Consider the following 22,974-nt stretch of genomic DNA (forward strand, 5'->3'; position numbering starts at 1 on the left):
ACTATTAGTCCTCAGAGCCTTTTGTGCGCTTTGGATTCCTTGTAGTTTTTATGTAAGGGATCATCACCCAGTGGGGCATTTTTAATCTGTCCCTTTCCGATTGATTTGCCTTTTCTTGCTTCCTTGCTGTGGCTGGACTGGCTGGGCTCCTTTGCTTTGTCCCCGATCCTAGGCTGAACACAGTTCATCTTTAGGTTAATGTTAGCTTTCGGGTGGGAGGTTTTAGGCAGTCTTTATCCAGTTGAGTGGTTTTTGTTTGTTTCTTTCTTTCTTTTGAGACAAGGTCTTGCTAGGTAGCGAAGGGTAGCTTGGAACTGACTGCATAGCCTAAGCTGGGCTTGAACTTGTGGTCTTCCTGTCTTTAACTCCCCTATATGGAATGACAGGTGTGTGCCCCGTTGCTTCTTCTTTTTCCTTTTCCTTTTCCTTTTCTTTTTCTTTTTCTTTTTCTTTTTCTTTTTCTTTTTCTTTTTCTTTTCTCTTTCTCTTTCTCTTTCCTTTCCCTTTTTCCTTTCCCTTTTTCCTTTTCCTTTTCTTTTTCTTTTTCCTTTTCCTTTTCTTTTTCTTTCTTTTTTCGTTTTTTTCCTTTTTCTTTCTTTCTTTCTTTTTTTTTTTTTTTTTTTTTTAGATAGGGTTTCTCTGTGTAGCCCTCGCTGTCCTGGAACTCACTCTGTAAACCAGGCTGGCCTCAGACTCAGAAATCTGCCTGCCTCTGCCTCCCAATGCCTTTACTGGGATTAAAGGCGTGGGCCACCACCGCCCTGCTGGTTTGTTTATTGAAACAGGTTTTCACTGTATAGCTCTCACTGGAATGGAACTCACTATGTAGACAAGGCTGGCTTTGAGCTCATAAAGATTCCTTATTGTATTTTTCTTTCCTTTTCTCCCTCCCCCTCCCCCCCTTTTTTTTTTTTTTTTTTTTGCCTATTCATATACAGGATTACACTGAATTTTTTTTTCTAGTCTTGTACTTGCCTTCCATATCTGCTATGGTATATTTTTTCATATTGCCAAATTCTACTTGCTAATGGTGTTTATTTTTAAATTATTTATGTGCATGGATGTTTTGCCTGCATATGCATCTATGTACCATGTGCATGCCTCTTGCCTGCTGGATCCAGAAGAGGGTGCTGGATCCTCTGGAACTAGAGTTACAGACAGCTTTGAGCAATCATAGGGTGCTGGGAATTGAACCTTGATCCTCTAGAAGAGCAGCCAGTGCTCTGAACTGCTGAGCCATCTCTTCAGACGCCTGCTAGAAGTGTTTTGAGAATTTTTATTTTTAGCAACTGAGCATGGTGGTACATACCTGTAACGTCAACACGGAGCCCAAGAGGACCATATGTGTGACACTGGGATACATGTGTTCCAGCCTGTCCTGAGAGATGGAGGGATGCATGGATCAAGACACTGTCTCAAAAAGCATGCCTAATATAGTAGTGCACACTTGTGGTCCCAGCACTTGGGAGACAGAGGCAGGAGGATCACTGCAAGTTAGAGGTCAGGCTGATCTATACACACAGTCCCAGGCCAGCCAGGGCTACATAGTGAGACACTGATTTAATAACAACAGCAGCAACAAGGATCCTCTTCACTGTGATTCCTGTGGGTCTGTACTTTCATTTTCTGTGTGGGTTTGGAGTCAGATTCTACTACTTCAGAAGATACACCCTTCCATTTCTGATGAAACTGTGTAGAGTCGGTATTAATTCTTCATTAACTATCTGGTGAATCCCCTGGTGAAACTTTACTGCAGTTAGAGTTAGTTTTCATTTTGTTTTTTCATTAAGAAGGGAAATTTTTTTATTTGTTTTGAGACAGGGTCTTTTGACACAGGCTGTGCTCAGACCCAGTATGTAGCTGAGGATGGCTCTGAACTTCTGATCTTTCTGCTTCCACCTCCCCCACGTGGGATGCCGGACGCATGGCAGCAGAGGAGTTTGTGCAGTTCTAGGGACTGAACAAGAGCTTTGCATCCAAGGCAAGCGCTCTACCAACTGAGCTACATCCCCAGTCAGAAGGAGGCTTATTTTTAAAACTACAAAGGCAAACTTCCCTAATGCTTGTAGGACTGCTCAGATTCTCCACACCACACTGAAGGAGGTGAGCTCACCAAGCAGTCAGCTGTTTCTCCTTTGTTCCATTTCCTGTGTGTGGAGGGCAGTTATTCATACTGTCCTTGAATTCATGCTTTGAGTCCACAGGGTCTTGGCAATGTCTTTCTGTTTAACTCTTGATATTGATCATTTGTATTCTCTCTCTCTCTCTCTCCCTCCCCCCTCCTCCCTCCCCTCCCTCTCTCCTTCTCTCTGTTGTTAGTATTGTTGTTGTGATTTAGACAGGGTTTTGCTCTACCTAGCATTAGCCCATAACTCAACATGTAGCCCAGACTTTCCTCAAATTCACAGCAATCCACCTGCCTCAGTCTTCCAAATGCTGGCGTTATAGAAGTAAGCTGTCATCCTGACTTTTTTGTTAGCTTTAATAGAGGTTTGCCAATTTTACTGACTTTTTAACAATCAGCATTTTCATTAATTTCCTCTATCCTTTTCTGTTTGTGACTTCATTGATTTTTGCCCTATATTATTTTCTTAGCTGTATAATGGAGATATCTCACTTCTCTACTATAATTGTTAGAATGGAATGAAGGTAGTGCAGAGCCTGAATGTAGATATGACTATAATTGTGGTGATTTCTCCCTTTGAACTATTTCCCAGAGTAGAATCTCTCTCTTGGGAATTACAGCTAAAACAAAACAAAACAAAACAAAAAAACCCCAAAACTTACATTCCTTAGTGTGGAGCACACCTTGTAGGGGGTTGGGCTTAGCCTAAGATTCCCCCCCACACACACACACAGAATCACAGTTGACTGATGTCTAGATTTAAATACATACTAAATCTTTAAAAATTATTTCTATTATTCTTATGTGTGGGGGTATTTTGCCTGCATGTATGTCTGTGCACTACCCACATGCCTTGTGCCTTCTCTCCAGCAACCCAAATACATACAAATTTAAGAACAGAAGAATTGCATAGGCTTATAAACACTTCTCGCCCCCTGACATCTGTCACAGATACTGTAGGGTTGGGAGCGTTTAGGAATCACCTGCTCCGACAAGAAGAGAAGGAAATGGACACTACACGGGAGAGACATGGTGGCCCTGGCAGAGTGGGGAATCTGCATTATCTGATCTAAAACCAGCTCAACATATTAAATCATCCGTGTTATCTCAGGGAGCTTTTCCCTGGCCCTGCAAATCGGGCTCCTTTTTCACGGGTGGGCAGTGATACAACCTGCAGCCCTCTGTAGCATCCCAGTACAGTGCCTCTTATTTCAAGGGCAATGAAATGGAATGTGAATATTTAGCTGGGGTCTACATGGTGGTGCTAATGTGGATGGTTACATGGTTTGCTGTATGGATATATGTACAGCACATTATACATATATATTTATGTGCTATATACACAGAATATTTATATATTAAATGTAATACAATATAAAATTTATCTTCACATGTTACAAACATAACAATTACATGTATATATTGTGGACATATGAAGTTATTATAAAATATATTAGTACAGTATATATGTATTAATATAGTACATTTAAAGCCACATCTTTAATTTCAATACCATATGACAGGTTCTTTCCAGCTTTGCCCCTGTCATTTCTGGGAGTGATAAACACTGCTCATACTATCCTCAGTTTATTTGAACATGTGTTTAATATAATATAATAAATATAAATGTGTGTAATATATTAAGAGAATAATATAATATTCTCTCCAATCCTTCACCCAGCTGCTGATCCTCCAGCCGCCAAACCCTACCCCGCTCTCTCTCCTGGTTTCCTAACCTTTGCTTCATACTTACTTACTTACTTACTTAGCATAGTCATCTTTTCACTTGGGCAAGGGAGAGAAAGATGCGAACAGAAGTGAGCCAGACTTCCCTTTCTCTGTGTCTTTTTCTCTCGAGTGTTTAAGATTAAAACCAAGACCTCATACATGCTAGGCACAGGCCCTATTACTGAACCACGTGCCTAGACCAACTGGGCATGTTCCTCATCTCCTATATGTTTCAGCCAATCATGTCGTCTCTTAATTATTTGCATTGTCGAAAGCTGACTCTCATGCCTCCTTTGATGAGAAAGCGTTTGTTTCTCATAGCTGGAAACACTGATATATTGAAGTATGAAGGAAAAGCATGGCTGCTCTTGTCTCTGGGGAGATCACAGACAGGCAGAGTCAGTGCTTCATCTGGGAGCCGGGTGCCTCTTCTTGAGCTCTGGGCATGTAGGAAGGGGCCATGAGGGATGCAGGTTATAGCTGCTTTAAAGTTCCACCCCACTCTAGTCAGAATGGCCACCAACAAGAATACAAATGACAACAAATGCTGTGGCGGATGTGGGGAAGGGGGCCGTACTCTTATGTATTCTGCCATAAAGATACTTGTAAAATTGGAGCCAGGAATGGTGGTCTATGCCTTTAATCCCAGAACTCAGGAGGCTGAGGCAGTCAGATAGATCTCAATGAGTTTGAAGCCAGTTGGTCTACATATGAGTTCCAGGAGAGTTCTAGGATATCCAGGGCTACATAGGAAGTCCCTGTCTCAGAACAAACAAACAAACAAATAAAAAAAGATTGGAAGGTAAAGCAGATGAAGCTGGAAAAACTTTTCTTGATTGCCATAACCCAGGTTCAGAGACACAAATGCCACGTGTTTCCTCTCATATACAAATCCTAGCTTCAAAATGTTAGCCACGCTTGTCTAACTTGGAGTGCCTACAGGAGCCAATAGACTAGAGAGGGGGCATTAGGGGAGGTGCCTTATAATAAAACATGTGAAATGAAAATAGAGATGGAATATTGGGGATGAAGAGGTTTAATGAGGAGGGTGAGAGGGTTGGAGAGAAAAGGGGCAACAGAGCTACCGTGTCAGCGGGTGTGTGAAGTATGGAAACTTACTATCTATCCATTTGAGGTTTTGGTCAAAGAGGCTTCAGAAGCTGCCAAAACAATACAGCCTTCTTTCTGTCCTTCTTGAATGATACAACCCTGTTGCTGAAGACACCACGTATCTCAGTTATAAGACTTAGAGAGTACAAGGTGGGAGGGAACTGGAAACTCCCTCCTCACTGGCTAGCTTTCATAGTGCTAGAAGACACTGCATAGACTGCTGAGGGAGGAAAGACATCACTGATCTTACCCGGCTGGAAACCCTATGAATTTCCATAACAACCTGCTTGCAAGAGCATCACTTTTATGGGAATACCAACTATTCTCAAACCCCATAGTAAGGCTGGGCAAGCATTGGAATAATAATACAGTAAGGCTGGGATGTTCTGGGGTGATCTAGGAAGGGATGGATGTGCCCTGAAGTAATAGTGCCATAAGGCTGATAGCCATACTAGGGTATACTAGTGTGATGGAGTAAAAAGGTGCCATGCACTTGAAGTAGTAACACAGTAAAGTATTAAGTACTCCAGAAAGGTATGCTGGAGCAACAATGCATACAGCTAGGAACTGTCCTGAAGGAACAGTACAGGAAGCCGGAGGGCATGGGAACTATAGTGCAATAAGAGCTGGGAGCTATGCTTGAATAGGAAGAACTGGGAAATTGGTTGAATATTAAAGTAATAAGCTTCAGGGATGGAGATGTTACCAATAACAGATGGTTGTATTAACTAATTAGCACCTATTATTCGGAATGCATGTAGATGAGGCATTGCAAATAAATATGCCAAGTGCCATTGTGAAAACTCAGGAGGGTCTGTGTGACTGTAGCACTAAAGATATAGGATGTTTTCCACTGTTCTTGTAGGACATCGGGACTCAAGTCCTTGAATAGGATCTGCTTCTTTTTGTAAATGTGTGTTGATTTACTAGTTTGCTAAGGCAGTGATTGTGAATGTAGCTCCTTCATTTGAGCTGGTTTGTATTCTGAACATGGTGTGGTACCAGTTCTCCGGGCTTCATTATAGTTTAGCATTCTACTGAAGAGCCAGCTTTATGTTCCAAATGAAAAGGCCTGTTTCTCTGGGTCTGGTTCAGAATCGTCACACAGGGTGGAAGGGAAACTGGAAGTCTTTCCACTGAATTCATGGAATATTATAAAGTTCCAGCCCTTGAACTTGGCGCTGACCTTCTGAAATGTTCAAGGCCCCCAATGGAAAACATGGTTAGATCTCTGACACTGCTTTTCCTGGCTGCTGGCGCACAGTGGATTCTCAGAGCCGAGCTCCCGCTTCTGAGTGCTTGTTTGGATAACCAAGTTTGCTATTGAATTGTCGTTACCCATTGATTTCCACTTGAAAACTTAATTTATGATCACGAGAAGTACTTTTCCTAAGCAAATTACAGTACGGATGGGCAGGGTGGAAGTGTGGGGTTGATAGCTCACCTCTCCTCAGAGGACCCATGTTGAGATTTCCATAATCTATTCCAATGGGAATTTTTTTTCTCACTTGCTTGACCCCAAAAGATAAATCAGTAAAGACGGTTTCCTGTGGTAAGGAAGTAGTTTTGAAACATGAGAGATCTATACTAAATTAAGTCAATTCGTTGAATAGTGTGCAGGGTGGCCTGGTAGGAACCCTGTTTGGGGTTGATTATCTGAAACAGGCTTGCACACCGCCCGTGTAGCGATGTGGAAATTGTAAGAATACTCACCTGTGCCATCTGAGGAGCACAAACTAACCTTGCCCAGCCCCTCACTACATCCTGGTGGTAGGGCTTTAAGCACGTTATCCACCACTGCTCCTGGGATAGCTGTGCCTGTGCATTTCTAGATGAAAGCCAGTGAAAAGGGTATGAGAGCTGTCAGGCCCAGTGCTAAGGAGGCAGAGGCAGGAGGATCATTTGAGACTTGGACTCAGTTCAAGACCTCCTTAGGATTCACAACTAGCCCCTATCTGGGAGGGGACAGACCGCAAAGTGTCATCCTCACTCTGTTTTCCTTCCATTCTTGGCACTTGTCGCATAGTTCTTGGTGGTTTGAGAACAGTCTTTACACATTCACAGGCCACCTTGGTACTTTCAGATACAGACTCCCTGGGCCTAGAAACGTCAACCAACTTGATGGTTTCCTTGAACTTCGGTTTTCCACAACCAAAGCTTGACTCGGGCAAAGGGTAGTTGGGGGCACACATGTGTGAGAGATGCTCTGAATACAGTCAGATTTGAAAGAACACTGGGGAGCTCTTGCCCTCCATGTTTCTCTCATCCCTTTTCCCTGATTTTGGTGTCTCACTGAGTAGACCAGGCTGGCTTTGAACTCTCAGTCCTGAGGAGCCACAACTACAGTTGCATGTTACTACAGCTGGCTCTGCTGTTTTCATTGCAAACCACCCTAGCTCCTTTCAAGGACAACTTCCCAAGCCATTTCTTATATTCCCGCCAACCCCTGATTCCAGTCATTATCAGTTACCCAGTTTGGGGTCAGAGTCACAATGCTGAGAACCTTCTCTCCACGTGACCCTTCACACCATTGCTTAGCTTTGCCGAGAGCCTCCTCTTCTGTAAAGTGGATATAATCCCACTGTTACTAGACGTTATGACAAAAGGAAGTATTCTGTTGGCTCCTGCATCCACAGATTCTGCACCTGCAGATCTAACCAACTTCAAAAATATTTGGAAAAAGCAAGGCATCTGCACTGAGCCTGTGTGGATCCTTTTTTCTTCGTGGTTCTCTAACCTACTTTTCAGTAACTATAAGGGTTACATGCAAAGACTGTGCCATCTCTTGTTCATGCACACATGCGTGTATATGTGTGTGGTGGGGCTGTATTGTGGGAGTGTTCACGCCCTCTTTTGTTCAAGCATGAATGTGTATGTGGGAGGGAGGTTGTAGTTAAGTGTGTGTGTGTGTGTGTGTGTGTGTGTGTGTGTGTGTGATTCAGCTAATCAGTGAACTTCAGAGATCTGTCTGTTCCATGCTCCTGCTCCAGAGCTGGGATCATAGACAAATGCCACCACCCTTGAATATCTACGTGGGCTCTGGGGATCTGACCTCAGGTCTTCATGCTTGCATCACGGGCATTGTGTCCACTGTGCCATCTCCCTGGCTGTGACACTTTATACAGGGAAGGCACAGTCAAGGCTTTTGTTGATTCAAGGTCTCAGAATCCAGCCCTCTGATACTGAGAGATGACTGCACCAGTAACAGAGAGCAGAACCCAAAATGTAGATATTTGTATAAACTGCAATCCCCTCCTCAACCATCTACATTAAAAAAAAAAATCCTTGCTTAGCAGTTACAGGAGAAAACAAGATCCAAACTTCAAAACCCCACATCTTAGAATCTGGAACATCTCACCCAGAATCCTCAGGATTTGCTTTCTTTCTTCTTTAAGTTTTTATTACTTTAGAGCTCTTTGAGGTTCAGAGCAATGTGGAAAGGACAGATTCCCCATGTGCCTCTCCTCACACACCCTCTCCACCATTATCAACACCCTACACAGTGGAGCTCTGGTTACAGCAAGCCTGTACTGACATATTTATCACTCAAAGCTCATAACTTAGGTTGGGAATCAAATGTCCAACGATGTGTCTGTCATTGTCAGTATTGTACAAAGCTTTTCCTCTCTCCTAGAATCCTCTGTGGTCTGCCTGTTTGTTCCACTCCACTGCCTGGTGGTAACCAGTAGTTTACTTTCTGTTTCCAAAATGTTACCTTTCTAAGAATGTTGCACCGCTAGATCCACATTGCAGGCAGCCTGTTTGAATTGTCTCCTTTCACTTAGTAATATACATTTAAGATTGCTCCATGTAGCCAGGTACAGTGGTGCGTGCCTATAATCCCAGCACTCAGGCAGAAGCAGATAGGTTTCTATGAGTTTCATTTTAGTGGCTTTTAAATAAGTGTTGCAGTTTTCCTCTTAACCCAGCTAGCTCCCAAATAATTGAGACTGGAAATTTATATTTATTTAACAAGCTTTACGGACACAACAACTAGCCGGGTGTGGTGGCGCATGCCTTTAATCCCAGCACTTGGGAGGCAGAGGCAGGTAGATTTCTGAGTTCAGGGCCAGCTTGGTGTACAGAGTGAGTTCCAGGACAGCCAGGGCTACACAGAGAAACCCTGTTTCAAAAAACAAACAAATAAACAAACAAACAAAACATCATTTCCATTTCTTTAAGGTTGAGATACTTTGTCTCGTACCCTCTCTTGTGGAAGCCCTAGGGTTACAAGACAGACAAACTCTTCTCCTGATGAATAGAAGCCCTTGACTCATGCTTCAAATTGCTCCTCTAAGGCTGAAACTGATTTTTCTCCAACTGCTGGTTGAAAAGGACTCAAGGATGTTTGACACCCACATTCATCCACCCAGGCAGTCAGTATCTCCCCGTCATGTTCTAAGCTTTTCTCTGAGAGTTAGGACGGTAGCAATGAGTAGACAGTTGGAAGTCCCTGTTCTTGTGGATCACATGTCCTTTCCAAAGGTTCAAACTAAATTCAACATCCTCATTGCAGAGTCCCTTAATGACTCCCCTGGCATCTGGACTTATCCTAGTTGAAGTGACATTTTAGTCACTTAGATAAGTTCTGGAGTTATCAGCAGCAGCATATTTCCTTCCACGTGCAGTTGTCCTTAGCAGTTCCACGTGGCGGCCTGTTTCCTTTGGGTTTCACTGGCCATACCCACACAGGGCCCCCTAAAGCACAGCAGCTACCTCATCTCAGTCGCCACTGGTGCATACAGTCTATTCTTTGACCATGTGTAATTGGGGCCCATCTGGGGACAATTAATTGAAAAACAAAACTTGTTAAATCAAGAAAGAAAGAGAATGGAGGGAGTAAGACAGAAAATAAGAAAGGATGGCAGACTTTAAACATTATTTGCCATCAACTATTGACATGCGAGTTTATTTACTGATCTTTAGTTAGGATCAGGAATGTTGTTAGACTAGGCTTGCTAACTGAAGTTGCTTAACCTCTTTAGGCACACTCTATAATTTTCAGGTTCATGGCTTTTTGGTATTAAAGAGAAAAATTCAACAGCAGGATACATTGTTAAATGAATGCACCGATAACTGGTTCAATAGAAGTAGTTGCAATTCTCAGGGTGCTCATTAGATATTCTGGTTTGAATATTGGTTCTCTTAGTGTGCTTCAACCTTGAAAATATTTATTCACAAATGCATGTGCTGCCAAAGAGTGGTATGTTGACATTAGACATGATTGTAATGTGAGGGTATTTGTTTCTGGGAAGAGAAGCCCTGCAAAGGTCCAGGAAAGAGATGTGATCAAATTCTCTTCTAAGCTGAACATTAGATCTCAGCTCTGCATTCAAAGATTGACAGGGAATGTTTTTGTTGACTAAACATGGAGTCCCAGATGTTTTCCCAGAAATCTTGAAATCAGCTTCCATATTGTGTCAAATCAAAAAAAAAAAAAAAAAAAAACCAAGGGATACATATTTTATTTAGCCAGTGTGTAGAAATGCATACAAATCATTTGAGTTTGTCATACTTTAGTTTTATTTGGAAGGAATTATAATTTGAAATATTTTATTGAGAAGCTAGTTTTTTACCTTGATTTTTTTTTTACCTTGTTCTAACTCATCTACATGAGTAGCTAAATTCACTTAAATGATGAATCTGAAAATAAATGACAAATCTGTAAATGATAAATCAGTTTTTATTGTCAATTTTTGATACAATGTTGTTGTTGTTTATGGGAGAGTGAGAGGGCAGAGTCTCACCACGCAGAACTGGAGTGCCTGGAACCTCCTGTGTTGATTAGGCTGGCCTTAACTCGAACTCCAGCCTTCATCGTGTGCCACCATACTCAACTCCAAATTTTGTTTTTGATTCCCTAAATGACTTGTAAGAGGTCACAATTCATAACATTTCACCAGCATGTGACTTTAATTTGCCCATATTCTGAAGAGAGATGATGTTGCTATAGTCTGCATCAGCACTTTTTTCAAAACTTGCTGGAATTGGCAATGAGTTCATGCCTTGGTCCTGAGGAAATTTAGTCTTGATGTACTATTCAGTGATATTTCATTATACATGAGTTTTAGGCGTGATAACATCGTCTTCTATTAATTTTACCAGCCATGGCTACATCCACTTAGGTCAGATATGTTGACAATGGTTAAAAAACATAATTTTACTACTTTATATAAAAATCTCTTAACTGACCTATACCTTTTGTTTTGTTTTGTGGTAGAGTTTCTCTGTAGCCCTGGCTGTCTGAAACTTTCTGTGTTGACCAGGCTGGCCTTGAACTCAGTGATATTTTAAAAAGATGTGTATATGGCATGTATATGTGAATACCCATGGGATCCAGAAAAATGTGCCAGATCCCTCGGAGTTGGCATTACAGGCCTTTGAAAGTTACCTGATGCGGTGTTAGGAAGTGAACTCAGGTCCTCTAGAAGAGCAGTACGTGCTCTTACATCGCTCCAGCCCACTTCAGTGCTATTGGATTTGTTCTGATACCCGTAATAAAAATGGATTTGCTTCATCAGTGCTGTCATGGACTGCCTTAAGCATAAATTTGAAGTTAATGGTTTTGTTCTCCAAACTTCTTTCCTATGGGTTCTTCCTTCTTCAGCTCACCTGGTTATAGTTTGGTGAGACAAACTGATTTTAGACCCCACCCATTCCCTTTTAGGGCATTTTATATCTGTTGCACTTTCCACATTGCTTAATAAGCTCACCACCCATAAGTGGTTTGGTGTAGTTTTAAAATTATTATTATTGTTATTAATTATTATTATTATTTGCCACTCAATATGTTACCATATAACTAGCTCTTATAACAGAATTTGTCTGTTTTATAATTAAAAACAGTGAGACGACACTAGAAGGCCTTCAGTTTTACTATTTTGTTTTTGTGACTATTATGTCCTTGTAATAAACATTAAAATCGGTAGCATTTATATATGCTGCCCTTTGAGTTTTCAAAACTTGTGCAAATTCTCAACGTATTAAGCAGAATGCCTTATAGTTTGCCTGGAGAAAAAAAAAACATCACCTGTTTATATTTTGTTGAACGATCTTCCTTTTCTTCTGGCGGCTTCTGTTTCCTTTGAGCCATGGTGGAGCCCGTACTTTACCGTTACTGATCATGCTTGGGGGATGATCTTGATGAAATATGATCGGTTGTGTCTATTTCAACTAGAAAGTGCTTCTCATTTCTCATCTCTACACTACTGCTGGCTGCTTGTACAGAAGGTTTTATGAGCCCACAGGGCTTTTTGATTGCTGTAGGTGCCAAATGCAGAAAAATAGGGGCTCTCCTTTGCTGTGGATAGCACATGCCAACAGGTAGCAGTGGTGTATGGCCATGGCTTTGAATGGTCCTTCGGCAGGGTCAACAGGGCCCCGTCTAGCTCAGCAGCCATTCCCTTGGTTCCAAGAGGTAGTACTTTTCTTCTCATCTACCTTTTATTTCTGGATGTTCTTTCTTTTATTGTTGGGTTAGGTCTTACAGCGTGAGAGGTCGGGCACTGGAGAAGGCATAGAATTTTACTCCCAATGGCAGACCAAACCCTAGCTGGAGTGTGGTAGTCACCACTGTTAGAAGCAAGCTGCAGGTGGAGCCTGTCCCCTCCAACCCCCAAGCATGTTTAAGAATTTAGATAAGTGTGGTGGCACACGCCTTTAATCCCAGAATTCTCAAGGCAAGAGGCAGGCAGATCTATGTGAGTTCCAGGGCAGCCAGAGCTACACAGAGAAAAAGAGAAACTCTGTTTTGAAAAACAACAATAACTACACACACACACACAAACACACACAAACACACACATACACACACACACACACACACACACACACACACACACACGGTTAATGTTTTGTATGTTTATAGATAATTCCCCACGAATTATAGTTACTGCAGGCAGGATCTTTAGTGACACTGAACCTTTTTGCATATATTCAGTGTGTTCTTGCTCCCCCCCATAACACACACATTAAATTTTCACCAGTTCTTGTGATAAGTTATACAACTTAAGTACAACCAGCATTTGTCTAAGGACAAACACCCAGCCCTACCTGACTCTTACAACCCAGACAGCCCAGTGCTGGAGGCAGCAGTGCACAGGCACAGTCTTTGAGGGGAACTTTCAGCCAAAGTACTCACCTTGCCAAGGGTATGTCTGAATACTTAGTGCTTGTTGGCTGTTTGTGGATTGGTTATCAGACAAGTGTTAAATGGAGGTTGTATGTATTAGCAGGCTGTCCTCTTGAACCACATCTTTCCCCAGACCACGGCACTGCTCAGCAGCCTTCAGGCTAAGACACCTTACAACCTCTTGCCTAGATTAATGTGACCCCACTGCAGCCATATCTCCTTCCCCCATTGGAGCATTGATTGTGACTTCTTCACAATCGAGCCTTTGTTCACCCTCCTGAACAAAGAGGAGCCCAGAGCTGGGCCTTGCTGTTCAGGATGCCGGTGTCCATGCCAAGTGCCTCCTCATCCCTCTGTGCCTTCCTGCTACTGCAGACAGGGACAGAATGCAGCTCACTGAGAAGGGACAGGCTCACACTCAACACCTCTTTCCAAAGGTCTTTCTGAAGGGACTCACAACAGCATGTGCCTTTTGCTTTTAAAATCCCATTCACCATATCAGGCCCTGCCTGCTTCTCCTTCTTGCTTAATAATTCTTGATTGCTTTGAATAAAGTCCAGTTCTAGAGCCAGGCACCTCCAGGGTCAGAGTAACCCTCACCGCCCCCCCCCCCCCATCCCTTCTCTTCTTCACAGCCTGCCAGGCTTCAATCACGCTAATTAAATTCAGAGTGAGGGCCCAGTTTCTTTCAACTAGAAAACAACACAGTCCTAAGGCTTTTACTTGACTTTGAGGGGTCAGGGATCACTTGCGTATCATAAAATCCATCTAAGGTGTGCAAAGCAGTGGTTTTTAATAAATTGGCCAAGTCACAACTGTCATCGCAAACCAGTGTTAAAACTCTGTATGTCCTCAGATCGCCCTCCTTCTGTTGCCCTGTTTTTACCACCAGCTCAGGTCAACCACGGATCTGCTTTTATCCAGAAGAACCTTCCCCTGACCCCCTGCACCGGCCACCTTTCTACCACTGGAGTATTCCAGGCCAGCATGCAGGCATTCACCCAGTGAGCCTGGGTCTGAGTCAGCCACTTGGCTTCGATGCCTTCCGCTCACACTCAAGCTTCCCTTGGCTCTCTTCCTATGTGAACTTGGTCCTCTTTCAACAAGGTGGCGATGCTCATTGGGAAAGCTGAACTTTTTTTCCTTCTTCAGAATGTGGGAAACTTGAAAAATGTGATGTACAAAATAAGTACTGAAAATTATGTCCTGGATAAAGGAATCCACAGCCTCTAAGGTGTGGGCTCTCTTACCTTCTAGGATATCGAGGGTAGTGCACGTAAAGCCACTTTAATATTTTATTTTTGAGACAGGATCTCTCTACATCTGATTGTCCTGACTGTTCTAGAACACACTATGTGGATCAAGCTGGCCTTGAATTCACAGAGATGGCCTGCCTCTGACTCCCAAGTGCTGGGATTAAAGGCATGTGCCACCACAACCCATCTTTAATTATTTCTTCTTAAAGAAAATATAATATGATCTAAGTATTACTAGGTCTGGGCATGTGCCCAAAGAATTGAAGGTAAAGACACTAAAAGATCTGTCATGATGGATTATATTGCTGTAAAACGTAACAGGTGGAGATAATTCAAGTGTCCATTAATAGATATACAAATGAATACAATATGGTATGCTGTGCATTCTTAAAAACTAGAACATTCTAGGGCTAGAGATGGCTTAGCAATTAAGAACATACTCGTTGGAAGATTTTTCTCTTCTAGGTACTTCAAGGAGTGGACTTATATCACATCTGTCCTTCTGCAATGGTTTGTTTTAATACAATGACATCAAGGCTCTTCCATGTTATAGAATGCACCAGGATTCCCTTCTTTTTCTTTTCAAAAGCGTGTGTGTACAGGCCTGCTATGGTGCTACATACCTTCAACCCCAGCACTCAGGAGGTATCACCATGATGGTGATGTTTGCAGAGCAGTGTAAGTATACTGCCCACTGGGAAATTGCACACAGTTAAAACAAGCATGGTTAAGTGCTATGTGCATTTACCCCGAATTAAAAAAAAAATCAAAAAGAGATTCAAAACGTGCTGGAGAGATGGCTCAGGCATTAAGAACACTTGTTGCTCTTACAGAGGATCCAGATTTGGTTCCTAGCACTCACATGGTAGCTCACAGACATCTGTAGCTCCAATAGTAGGGGACCTTGTGCCCTTTTCTGAATTCTGCATGCACCAGGAATGCATAAGGTCCGCTTACATATGTGCAGGCAAAAACCACTCATATACATTAAATAAATTTTAAATGAGATCCAAAGGGGAAACCCAGAAAGTATTTTTTAAAACTTTGTGTTAATTCTTAATTGTTATACAATTTGTCAAATGTCAGTTGGCTGCTCATATCACTTGAGAAATACCTGTTCAGATCCATCGCCCATTTTCAAAGAGATGTAGCTCCATCTTGCTTAGTGGTACATGCCTTTAATGCTTGCAGAGGCAGGCAGAACTCTGTGAGTTTGAGGCCAGCCTGTCTATACTATACTGTCTACAGTATAGTGAGTTCCAGGACAATAAGGGTAAACACAGTGAGACCTTGTCTCAAAACATAAATAAATAAAATTATAGATTGATTTTGTCTTCTCATTTTAATAACAGAAGTTTTATGGACAGCAGAGACTTAAAAAAAAAACAAAAAACAGGGTTTTTACCATGAGCCCAGGATAGCCTTACATATACCACAGTCCTCTTGTGACAGTCTCCTATCTACTGAGATTACTGGTGTAACTACTCTGCCTAGTTTCAAATAATTCTTTGACCCTTTGAGGGGTCAAACAATCCTTTCACAGGAGTCACATATCAGATATCTTGCTTATCAGGGATTTACATTACAATTCAGAACAGTAGCAAAATTGCATATATGATAGTAGCAACAAAAATAAGTTTAAGGTCGGGGGTCACCACAATAGCAGGAACTGTATTCAAGGGTCTTAGCTTTAGGAAGGTTGAGATTCAAAACTCATGACAGCTTTTGTTTGAGGACTTAATGCTTTAGTCACATTGTGAGTAAATCAATTGTTACCCTGTAGTACCCTTGTTGACAGTTTAGCAGACCTAAGAAGAGGGAGCCTTAATCACAGAGCCACTCCCCTAAGATTGGCCTGTGGATCTGTCTGTGGGGCACTTTCTTGATTGCCAGTTGATACGGGGGGTACATAGTTTATGAGGGTGGTTCCATCTGTAGGTCGGTGGGCCTGGGCTGTATAAATAAGGTAGGGGGATGTGAGCTTGGGAGCAAGGCAGTAAGCAGTGTCCATCAATGATTTCTGCTTCAGGCCTTGGTTGACTCCCCTCACCAATGGACTGTGTTCTGGAAGGGTCAGTCAAATAAAGCCCCTTTCCCTCAAGTTGCTTTTGTTCACCGTCATAACACAGAAACAGAGGAACAAACTAGGACATAGCTGAGTTACTATGTATTAGGTATTGGGGATGCCAGGGTGATCATTGCTTCTCAGAGAGCGATCCCAGACTCACAGGAAAAGATGGCTAACCTAGGTTAAGGACATGGGGACATGTAAGCATTTACAAAGTCCAGTGAAAGAAAATACTGAATTCTGCCCAGGAGATGCCCGTGCAAGAATTTAAAAGGTGCCAGTAGTGCCCAATTTATAACTAAAATCATAACATAACCAAACACCACTCAGGGAGTGGATCAAATGATAGGGATTAATTTCCCACAAGTCTTAGAGGTTCTGAGGCCACAGTCTCAGTTCTGATGAGAATTCTTTTCTTAAACAAGGTTACCTTTTTACCATGTCTGTTCATGACAGAGATGTCTTTCTCCTTTTAAAGCTCCTAGTGAGAGGAGGGTCCCACCCTTAAGGCCTCACTGAACTGTCTCACTAGAGGTTGGTATTTCAGTAGATTCCTTTGGAGTGGGCACAGTTTTGTTCATAGCAGATGAATCTGTAAGCGCAGAGGCTTAAGGCAAACAGGCTGTATGTTTAGAACTACAACTGGCCTTGTAGTTGCTAGAATATAAAGTAGAAACCATGCCACACTTTTGAAAGATGATGCTAGAGTTGTAGGCATGAAATTGAAGTCCTAGTCTTTCTAAGGACCTATGTGCTACACCTACGAACTGGGGACCTTATTTTAAATATTGAGGGGAGTCACTGGAAGCTTTTAAACAGAGACAGCGTAAAGTCAGACTTGCATTTTTAGATTTGTTAGTTTATTTTTTAATTTTTAAAAATTAGATTTATGTATTTTATCATATGTGAGACTGTTTTGCTCACCTGTATGTACGTATACCATGTGTGTCCTTGGTGCCTGCAGAAGTCAGAAGAGGGCATTGGATTCTCTAGTACTGGACTTGTGGATGGTCGTGAACCACCATGTGAGTGCTGGGAATCAAGCCCAGAATCTCTGCAAGAGCAATAAGTGCTCTCAACTGCTGACACACCTCTCCAGCCCTTGACATTTTTAAAAGTTGGAAGGAAGAGCAATTTGAGCCACAAAGCCAATGCAGTCACCCTTGAAAGCGATGAAGGCCTACATTGAACAGAAGGCAGTGATGCCAAGAGAGAGGTAAAACCTAGAAGATGTGAAGAACACGAAATACAGAACTGACTAAATGCTTTAGATGTGGGTGTTGAGAGACTCGTAAGAGGCCAGGTTGGGCTGGTGTCTGGTGTTCATGAAGAGGTTTGGTAATGGCGTGCTTGGCGTTTTACAGAATTAATAAAATGACTCATCCATTTCCAGACTCTTTGGATAAGCTTAGGACTACTCTGTAAACAGAAGCTGTGCCACTCTTAAAATCTTTACAGACTCAGGTTTGCCTCTCATTAGAGAATTATTTGGGGGAAGTTGACCATCTTCTCTGGATCCATCCTTTTAATAAAATAGGTAGGGGGTTTGAACATGACTCTGTGTGGATTTTTGCTCCAGCATTGTCTTGTATAATTTATTTCTCTAGACCATTTGTCTTAAAGCCCTGCTAGGTTTTGTAGATTACAGCAATAAATGTGATACTTGTCTGACAAAATAGTATTGAAGAAATCAGTTTGTGGTATTACCACTAAAAAGTAATATTATCTTGTATAAACAGTATAACAGCAATACAAGTAATACCTATTTAAGGGATTACTTATGTATGGCAGAGCCTATATGTTTGTTCATTTATTCATGCACTCAAGAAATGTGAGAGGATAATAATTAGCATATAGGACCTGCCACTGCGGATGGGACACGGCAGTTTCAGTTACCTATAGTTAAAATACGGAGTAGAAAATTCTAAAAACTAACGGTCGGTAAGTTTTAAATTTGCAGTGTCCTGAGTAGCATGCACAGTGAAGTCTCATGCCACACAGCTCCAGGATATGAATCATCCCTTTGTTTAGAATGCCCATCTTGCATACACTGCTTTCTGGTTGGTCAATTAGCAGCCATCCTATCAGATCCCCTGCCACAGCACTGCAAGGCTGTGTTCAAGTAACCCTACTTTTAATAACGGCCTGAAAACATGAGAGCAGTGACAACGGTAATATGAATATGCCAAACGGATATCATAAGGTGCTCCCCTTAAATAAAAAGGTGAAAATTCTCAAGAACAGGAAAATAATCACATGGTGTGGTTGTAAAGTATTGTCAGTCTCTAACTGTGCCTAAGTTTATAAATAAAGTTTTATTAGAAGTGTGTGTACTGGAAGAAATATAGTATACATAGGACTTGGTACTATCTGCAGTTTCAGGCAGTTTGAAACTTGTCTCCTTATGGTATCCCAATAGAGCTACTGTGCCTAGAGACAAAGAGGGTCCTAGAGAGCCACAAAAAAACCGGGAGTGTATCTGCTGGTCTGGGTGTGATGAGAGCAGCCTCTCTGAATAGGAGGACTTTTGAGCCCAGGTCTAGGAGGTGAGTCATAGGGTCTATGAGTGTCTGGGGGAAGTGTATTCCAGAACAAAGAAGCAGGAAGTGCAAGACCGTGGGTTAGTAGGGATCTGGTGAGTCCTGCATCATGGCGGCCTTTACAAAATAGTCATTCTATGGACAGGATTTGCTGATAAACTTGATGTGAGAGGAATTGAAGTTGTTGACCTGAGTCACTTGGAAGAATGAAGTTTTAAATTAAGGAGATAAAGAAAATACAAGAGACATACGTCTATGGAAGAGAATCCAGACATTTCATTTGTTCTGGTAAAATTGTGTTGCTTCTTAGGCTTTTAAGAGCATTTGACAAGAGGTGGAGTGAAGAAGGCAGTGAACTCATAAAAGTCTGCTGTTCAGAAGAGGGGGTCGGGCTGGACATACACTGAGAGTGTTTAAAGACCACTGCACCCATGAACTCATAGCATTGTGGCCTACACAAGATCAAGCCAGTCAGCATTCTAGCATAGAGGGCGAAGGACCGGTTCCTCACCGGAGAAGCTCCAGATGGGTAGGTGATGGCTTCAAGAGGAAGAAGAGCCATTTTCTCTAAGGGTGTGGCCCTTAAAGAAATGCTACGGTGATGGACCACACCTAGTAGTATATGGGCAGTATAAATCAGATTTGAAGGATTATTTTAAAAACAAAGGTAGGAGGGAACAGAGAGGAGAGGTTCTGGGAGGAGTTAGTCGGAGGAGTTGGGAATGAGTATGATCAAAATACACTGAATGAAATTCTCAGAAAATTAATAAAAATAATAAATTAAACAACTAGTGTCCCCCCAGCATGGGTAGTGCAGGTCTTTAATTATAGCACTGAGAAGGCAGAAGCAAGCAGATCTTTGAGTTTGAGGGTAACCTGGTTTATATAGGGAGTATCAGGACAGCCAGGGGTGCATACAGTGACCTTGTCTCAAAACAACAACAACGCCAACCAAACAACAAAACAGTGTTTAGTGAGGCAGGGGAAGGACCTGTCATCCTATACATGATTTTATTATTCCTAAGTATTGTCATTGTTAGATTTAGTTAGGTCTGGCTAGTTCAACGGTAAGATGAAGGATGGACAGAGTCGTTTCCATAAAACCATTTCTGACAACAACAGTTTCTGCTTCTGATTGTTGTGCACAGTATTCTTAACATCGGATCGTGGGCAGGACTCTGCCAGCTTGGTTTTGCTTCCCCTGTTCGCTGAGAGTTGTTCCACATTCATTCATTTGCACCGTTTAAAAGTATTTATTAAATGTCTGCCCAGTGTCAACCAACTCTAGTTTTTTTTTTTTTGTCCAGAGAGATCTGATTTCTCATGTGCAAGACTTCGGATCTTTCCCATGGCACTTGACTTCAGCGTTCCACAGTGGGGTTTTTCCAGCCTACCTTGTCCAGCTGTAGTTCTCAGCGTGGGCGGGGAGAGGCCTGAAGTCGGTCATCTGACAAAGGGCCTGGAGAGGCTCTTTGGACACTTGGAACGGTATGCAGATAAGGGGGCGGGTCTCTCTTGACAGACAGCAGGAGTTGAGGTGGGAGGGCGGCAGGATGCAGATGAGAGGGGCGGGCCAGAACAGGCAGGCATTGAGGAGCCCGGAGGGGGTGGGGCCCGAGCCTGGTCTGACAGACCACTGGAGCTGAGGGGGGCGGGGCGAGTCATTCAGGCGGGATGTAGATAAAGGGGGCGGGTATTGAGGATTTCCCAGGGGGCGTGGTGCATGAAGATGAGGGGGCGGGGCTCGCCTGCGGGCGCGAGGAGCGGCTCTCTAGCCGCCGGGAACTGGAAAGCGCTCGGCTCTTTCTTTGACTGGAGTGGACCAGTGGACGCTACCGCCTCACCAGCGCGAGCGGGCGCGCGCTGCGGCACGGCAGCCACTCGGTCCGAGGCCGGCGGTCGGCGGCCATCGGGATCTGCCGAACATGGGCAACCACTCAGCGAAGCTGGAGGAGCCCGAGACAGGTCGGTGGGGTGCGGGTCGCGCCCCCTCACCGCCGCGCCCTTCCCCCACCGCGGCCCGCCGCGCAGGGGCTCGAGGCAAGGTGAACTTCCCGGGCCGTGAGTCTCCGCTCTGGAATGCGCTAATGGGGTTGTGAAATTACCTGTGCTGGCTGGGCTGCCAGGCGGGGTGGGGCGGGGCGGGCGCTGCCGGCGGCGGGCCGACCGGGGTCCACCCTCAGCCGCCGGTCCCACCTCGAAAGCTAGGATGGCATCTGAGATGAAAAGTGTGACTTGGCAGTGCTTTTCTGGTTCTTTGTCCATTTTGCAGTGTGTCATTTGCGAAGCACACACTTTCTGGACTCCCACAGAAGGTGGCGACCCGTCAGCTGATTTGTTACTCACGCTCAGACCTAGGACTAGATTGTGATTGTTCTTGACCCCAAGTAATCTGGACCTGTTCTAGGATGCCAGAAACTTCTCGGTTCATCAACTTTTTATTTGCTTGGAAACGAACGAGCTCGGTGGGGAGTGAGCTGGGTTCCGGTTTTCACCTTTTGGTTGTTCGACTGGACTCAGGCACACGTTTAGATGCTGAACACCAACCGGTGTATTCAAAACAGCACTACTGTCACATGAATTAAACGAGATTTAATTTAGCCGCAAAAATGACATCTTGGCCTATTGGAAAGATTTGGTAGCAGGTGACCAGTCAGAAGTATTAAAATTCTTTTCAAAGTAGTAGTGATTTTTTTTTTTCAGACGAAGCCTTTTTATTATCTAAAAAAAAAAAAAAAATGCTTCCCATTTGTTTAGCTTCTGACTTTGCCTGTGCATTCAACATTATTCCGTTTTTCTGCTCCTTAAGAATGAACACACTCACTTTGTGCACATGGAACCTCTTTAGATGATTCGTTGTCTGTTTTAGACTTAGGTCTCACAGCAGAAACCTTTCTTCCTGGTCCAGAATTTACATGTTGATTTTGGTGCCATTCTGACCTTAGCGGGGGTTCGAAATAGCCCCCAGTCTTGTTAGAGGTGGTATTGTAGGAAAGCCCAAGTTGATGAGTCAAACATTCTGTCTGAGTGCCTCTAAGCAGCACCCCTGGAAAAGGAAAAAAAAATCAAAGCAGTAGTAATTTTAAAGTGTTTAACTTGGAAGGCAGTTATGTTCCCTACTGTACCACCAAGGCCGAAACTTTTAACTTGAGGACAGTATTGAGGCTCTGAGGTGAAATGGTCTTTCCAATAACTTATGCCTTGAATCTAGAGCAGTGCTGCATGTACAACCCCAATCATCTTTACCCCAACCATATCCCTTCATTCACACCCTGGCGTCCTTAGATCTGGACCGCTGCCATTGCCTTCCTGACACTTGTGGTACGTTGGACTGTTAGACCAGCCGCCATTACTCAAAACTCTGACAGCGCCGGGCATGGTGGCGCAAGGCAGAGGCAGGCGAATTTCTGAGTTCGAGGCCAGCCTGGTCTACAAAGTGAGTTCCAAGACAGCCAGGGCTACACAGAGAAACCCTGTCTCAAAACAAAACAAAACAAAACAAATCAAAACAAAACAAAAAACCAAACCAACCAACCAACAACAACAAAAAAAATTCTTGACAGCCACACTGGAATCTTAGGGGTAGACAAAAGAAAAATCTTAGGGGTGAGTTACTGTGTAGTGTACATAGCGGTCTCACACAGCAGTTATCTGAACTTCTTGGTACAGAATGACCAGTAAATGTAAAGTAAGAGTAATCTATTGTTTATTCTACGGAGAAAAGTTTGCATGAGCTAGCTTATTGATAAACTAGGTAAAGGGTATATAAAATTGAAAAAACACTTGTCAGTGCCAAAGAATTGTGAGAAACTCTTCATTCCTTTAGTTAAAAACTTATAAGGAGACTGTTACTTTTGTCGATCAGTTGTTTGATATTCTAATTTCCAAGTGCCCTTACATTTTAAAGCTTCCTAATGACCAAGAAGATCAAAAGATATGTGTATGCCAGTGGTTTATTTTATCTTAATATTTGGCTCGGGTGGAGCTCAGGGCTTGCTGTGCACATGCTAAGCACA

At 43.0% G+C, this 22,974-nt stretch overlaps 1 protein-coding gene across 9 annotated transcripts in view; it reads left to right on the top strand.

Moving 5' to 3' along the window:
• Specc1 (sperm antigen with calponin homology and coiled-coil domains 1) overlaps positions 1 to 22,974 on the top strand; it is a 266,251-nt gene that overhangs the window by 99,551 nt on the left and 143,726 nt on the right. For 2 of the 9 annotated variants that reach the window (XM_030246108.1, XM_030246109.1), the window contains exon 1: positions 20,673 to 21,003. The exons of 5 other annotated variants lie outside the window; for them this stretch is intronic. In XM_030246108.1, coding sequence (XP_030101968.1) covers positions 20,682 to 21,003 — 322 coding nt within the window. In that variant the 5' untranslated portion in view covers positions 20,673 to 20,681. Of the gene's footprint in view, positions 1 to 20,672; positions 21,004 to 22,974 lie in introns of those variants that run through there. 2 more of the 9 variants (XM_017314640.1, NM_001029936.3) reach the window with 2 other exon arrangements.

The sequence above is a fragment of the Mus musculus genome, chromosome 11 (assembly GCF_000001635.26).
Source record: "Mus musculus strain C57BL/6J chromosome 11, GRCm38.p6 C57BL/6J".
In the NCBI taxonomy this organism is placed as follows: domain Eukaryota; kingdom Metazoa; phylum Chordata; class Mammalia; order Rodentia; family Muridae; genus Mus; species Mus musculus.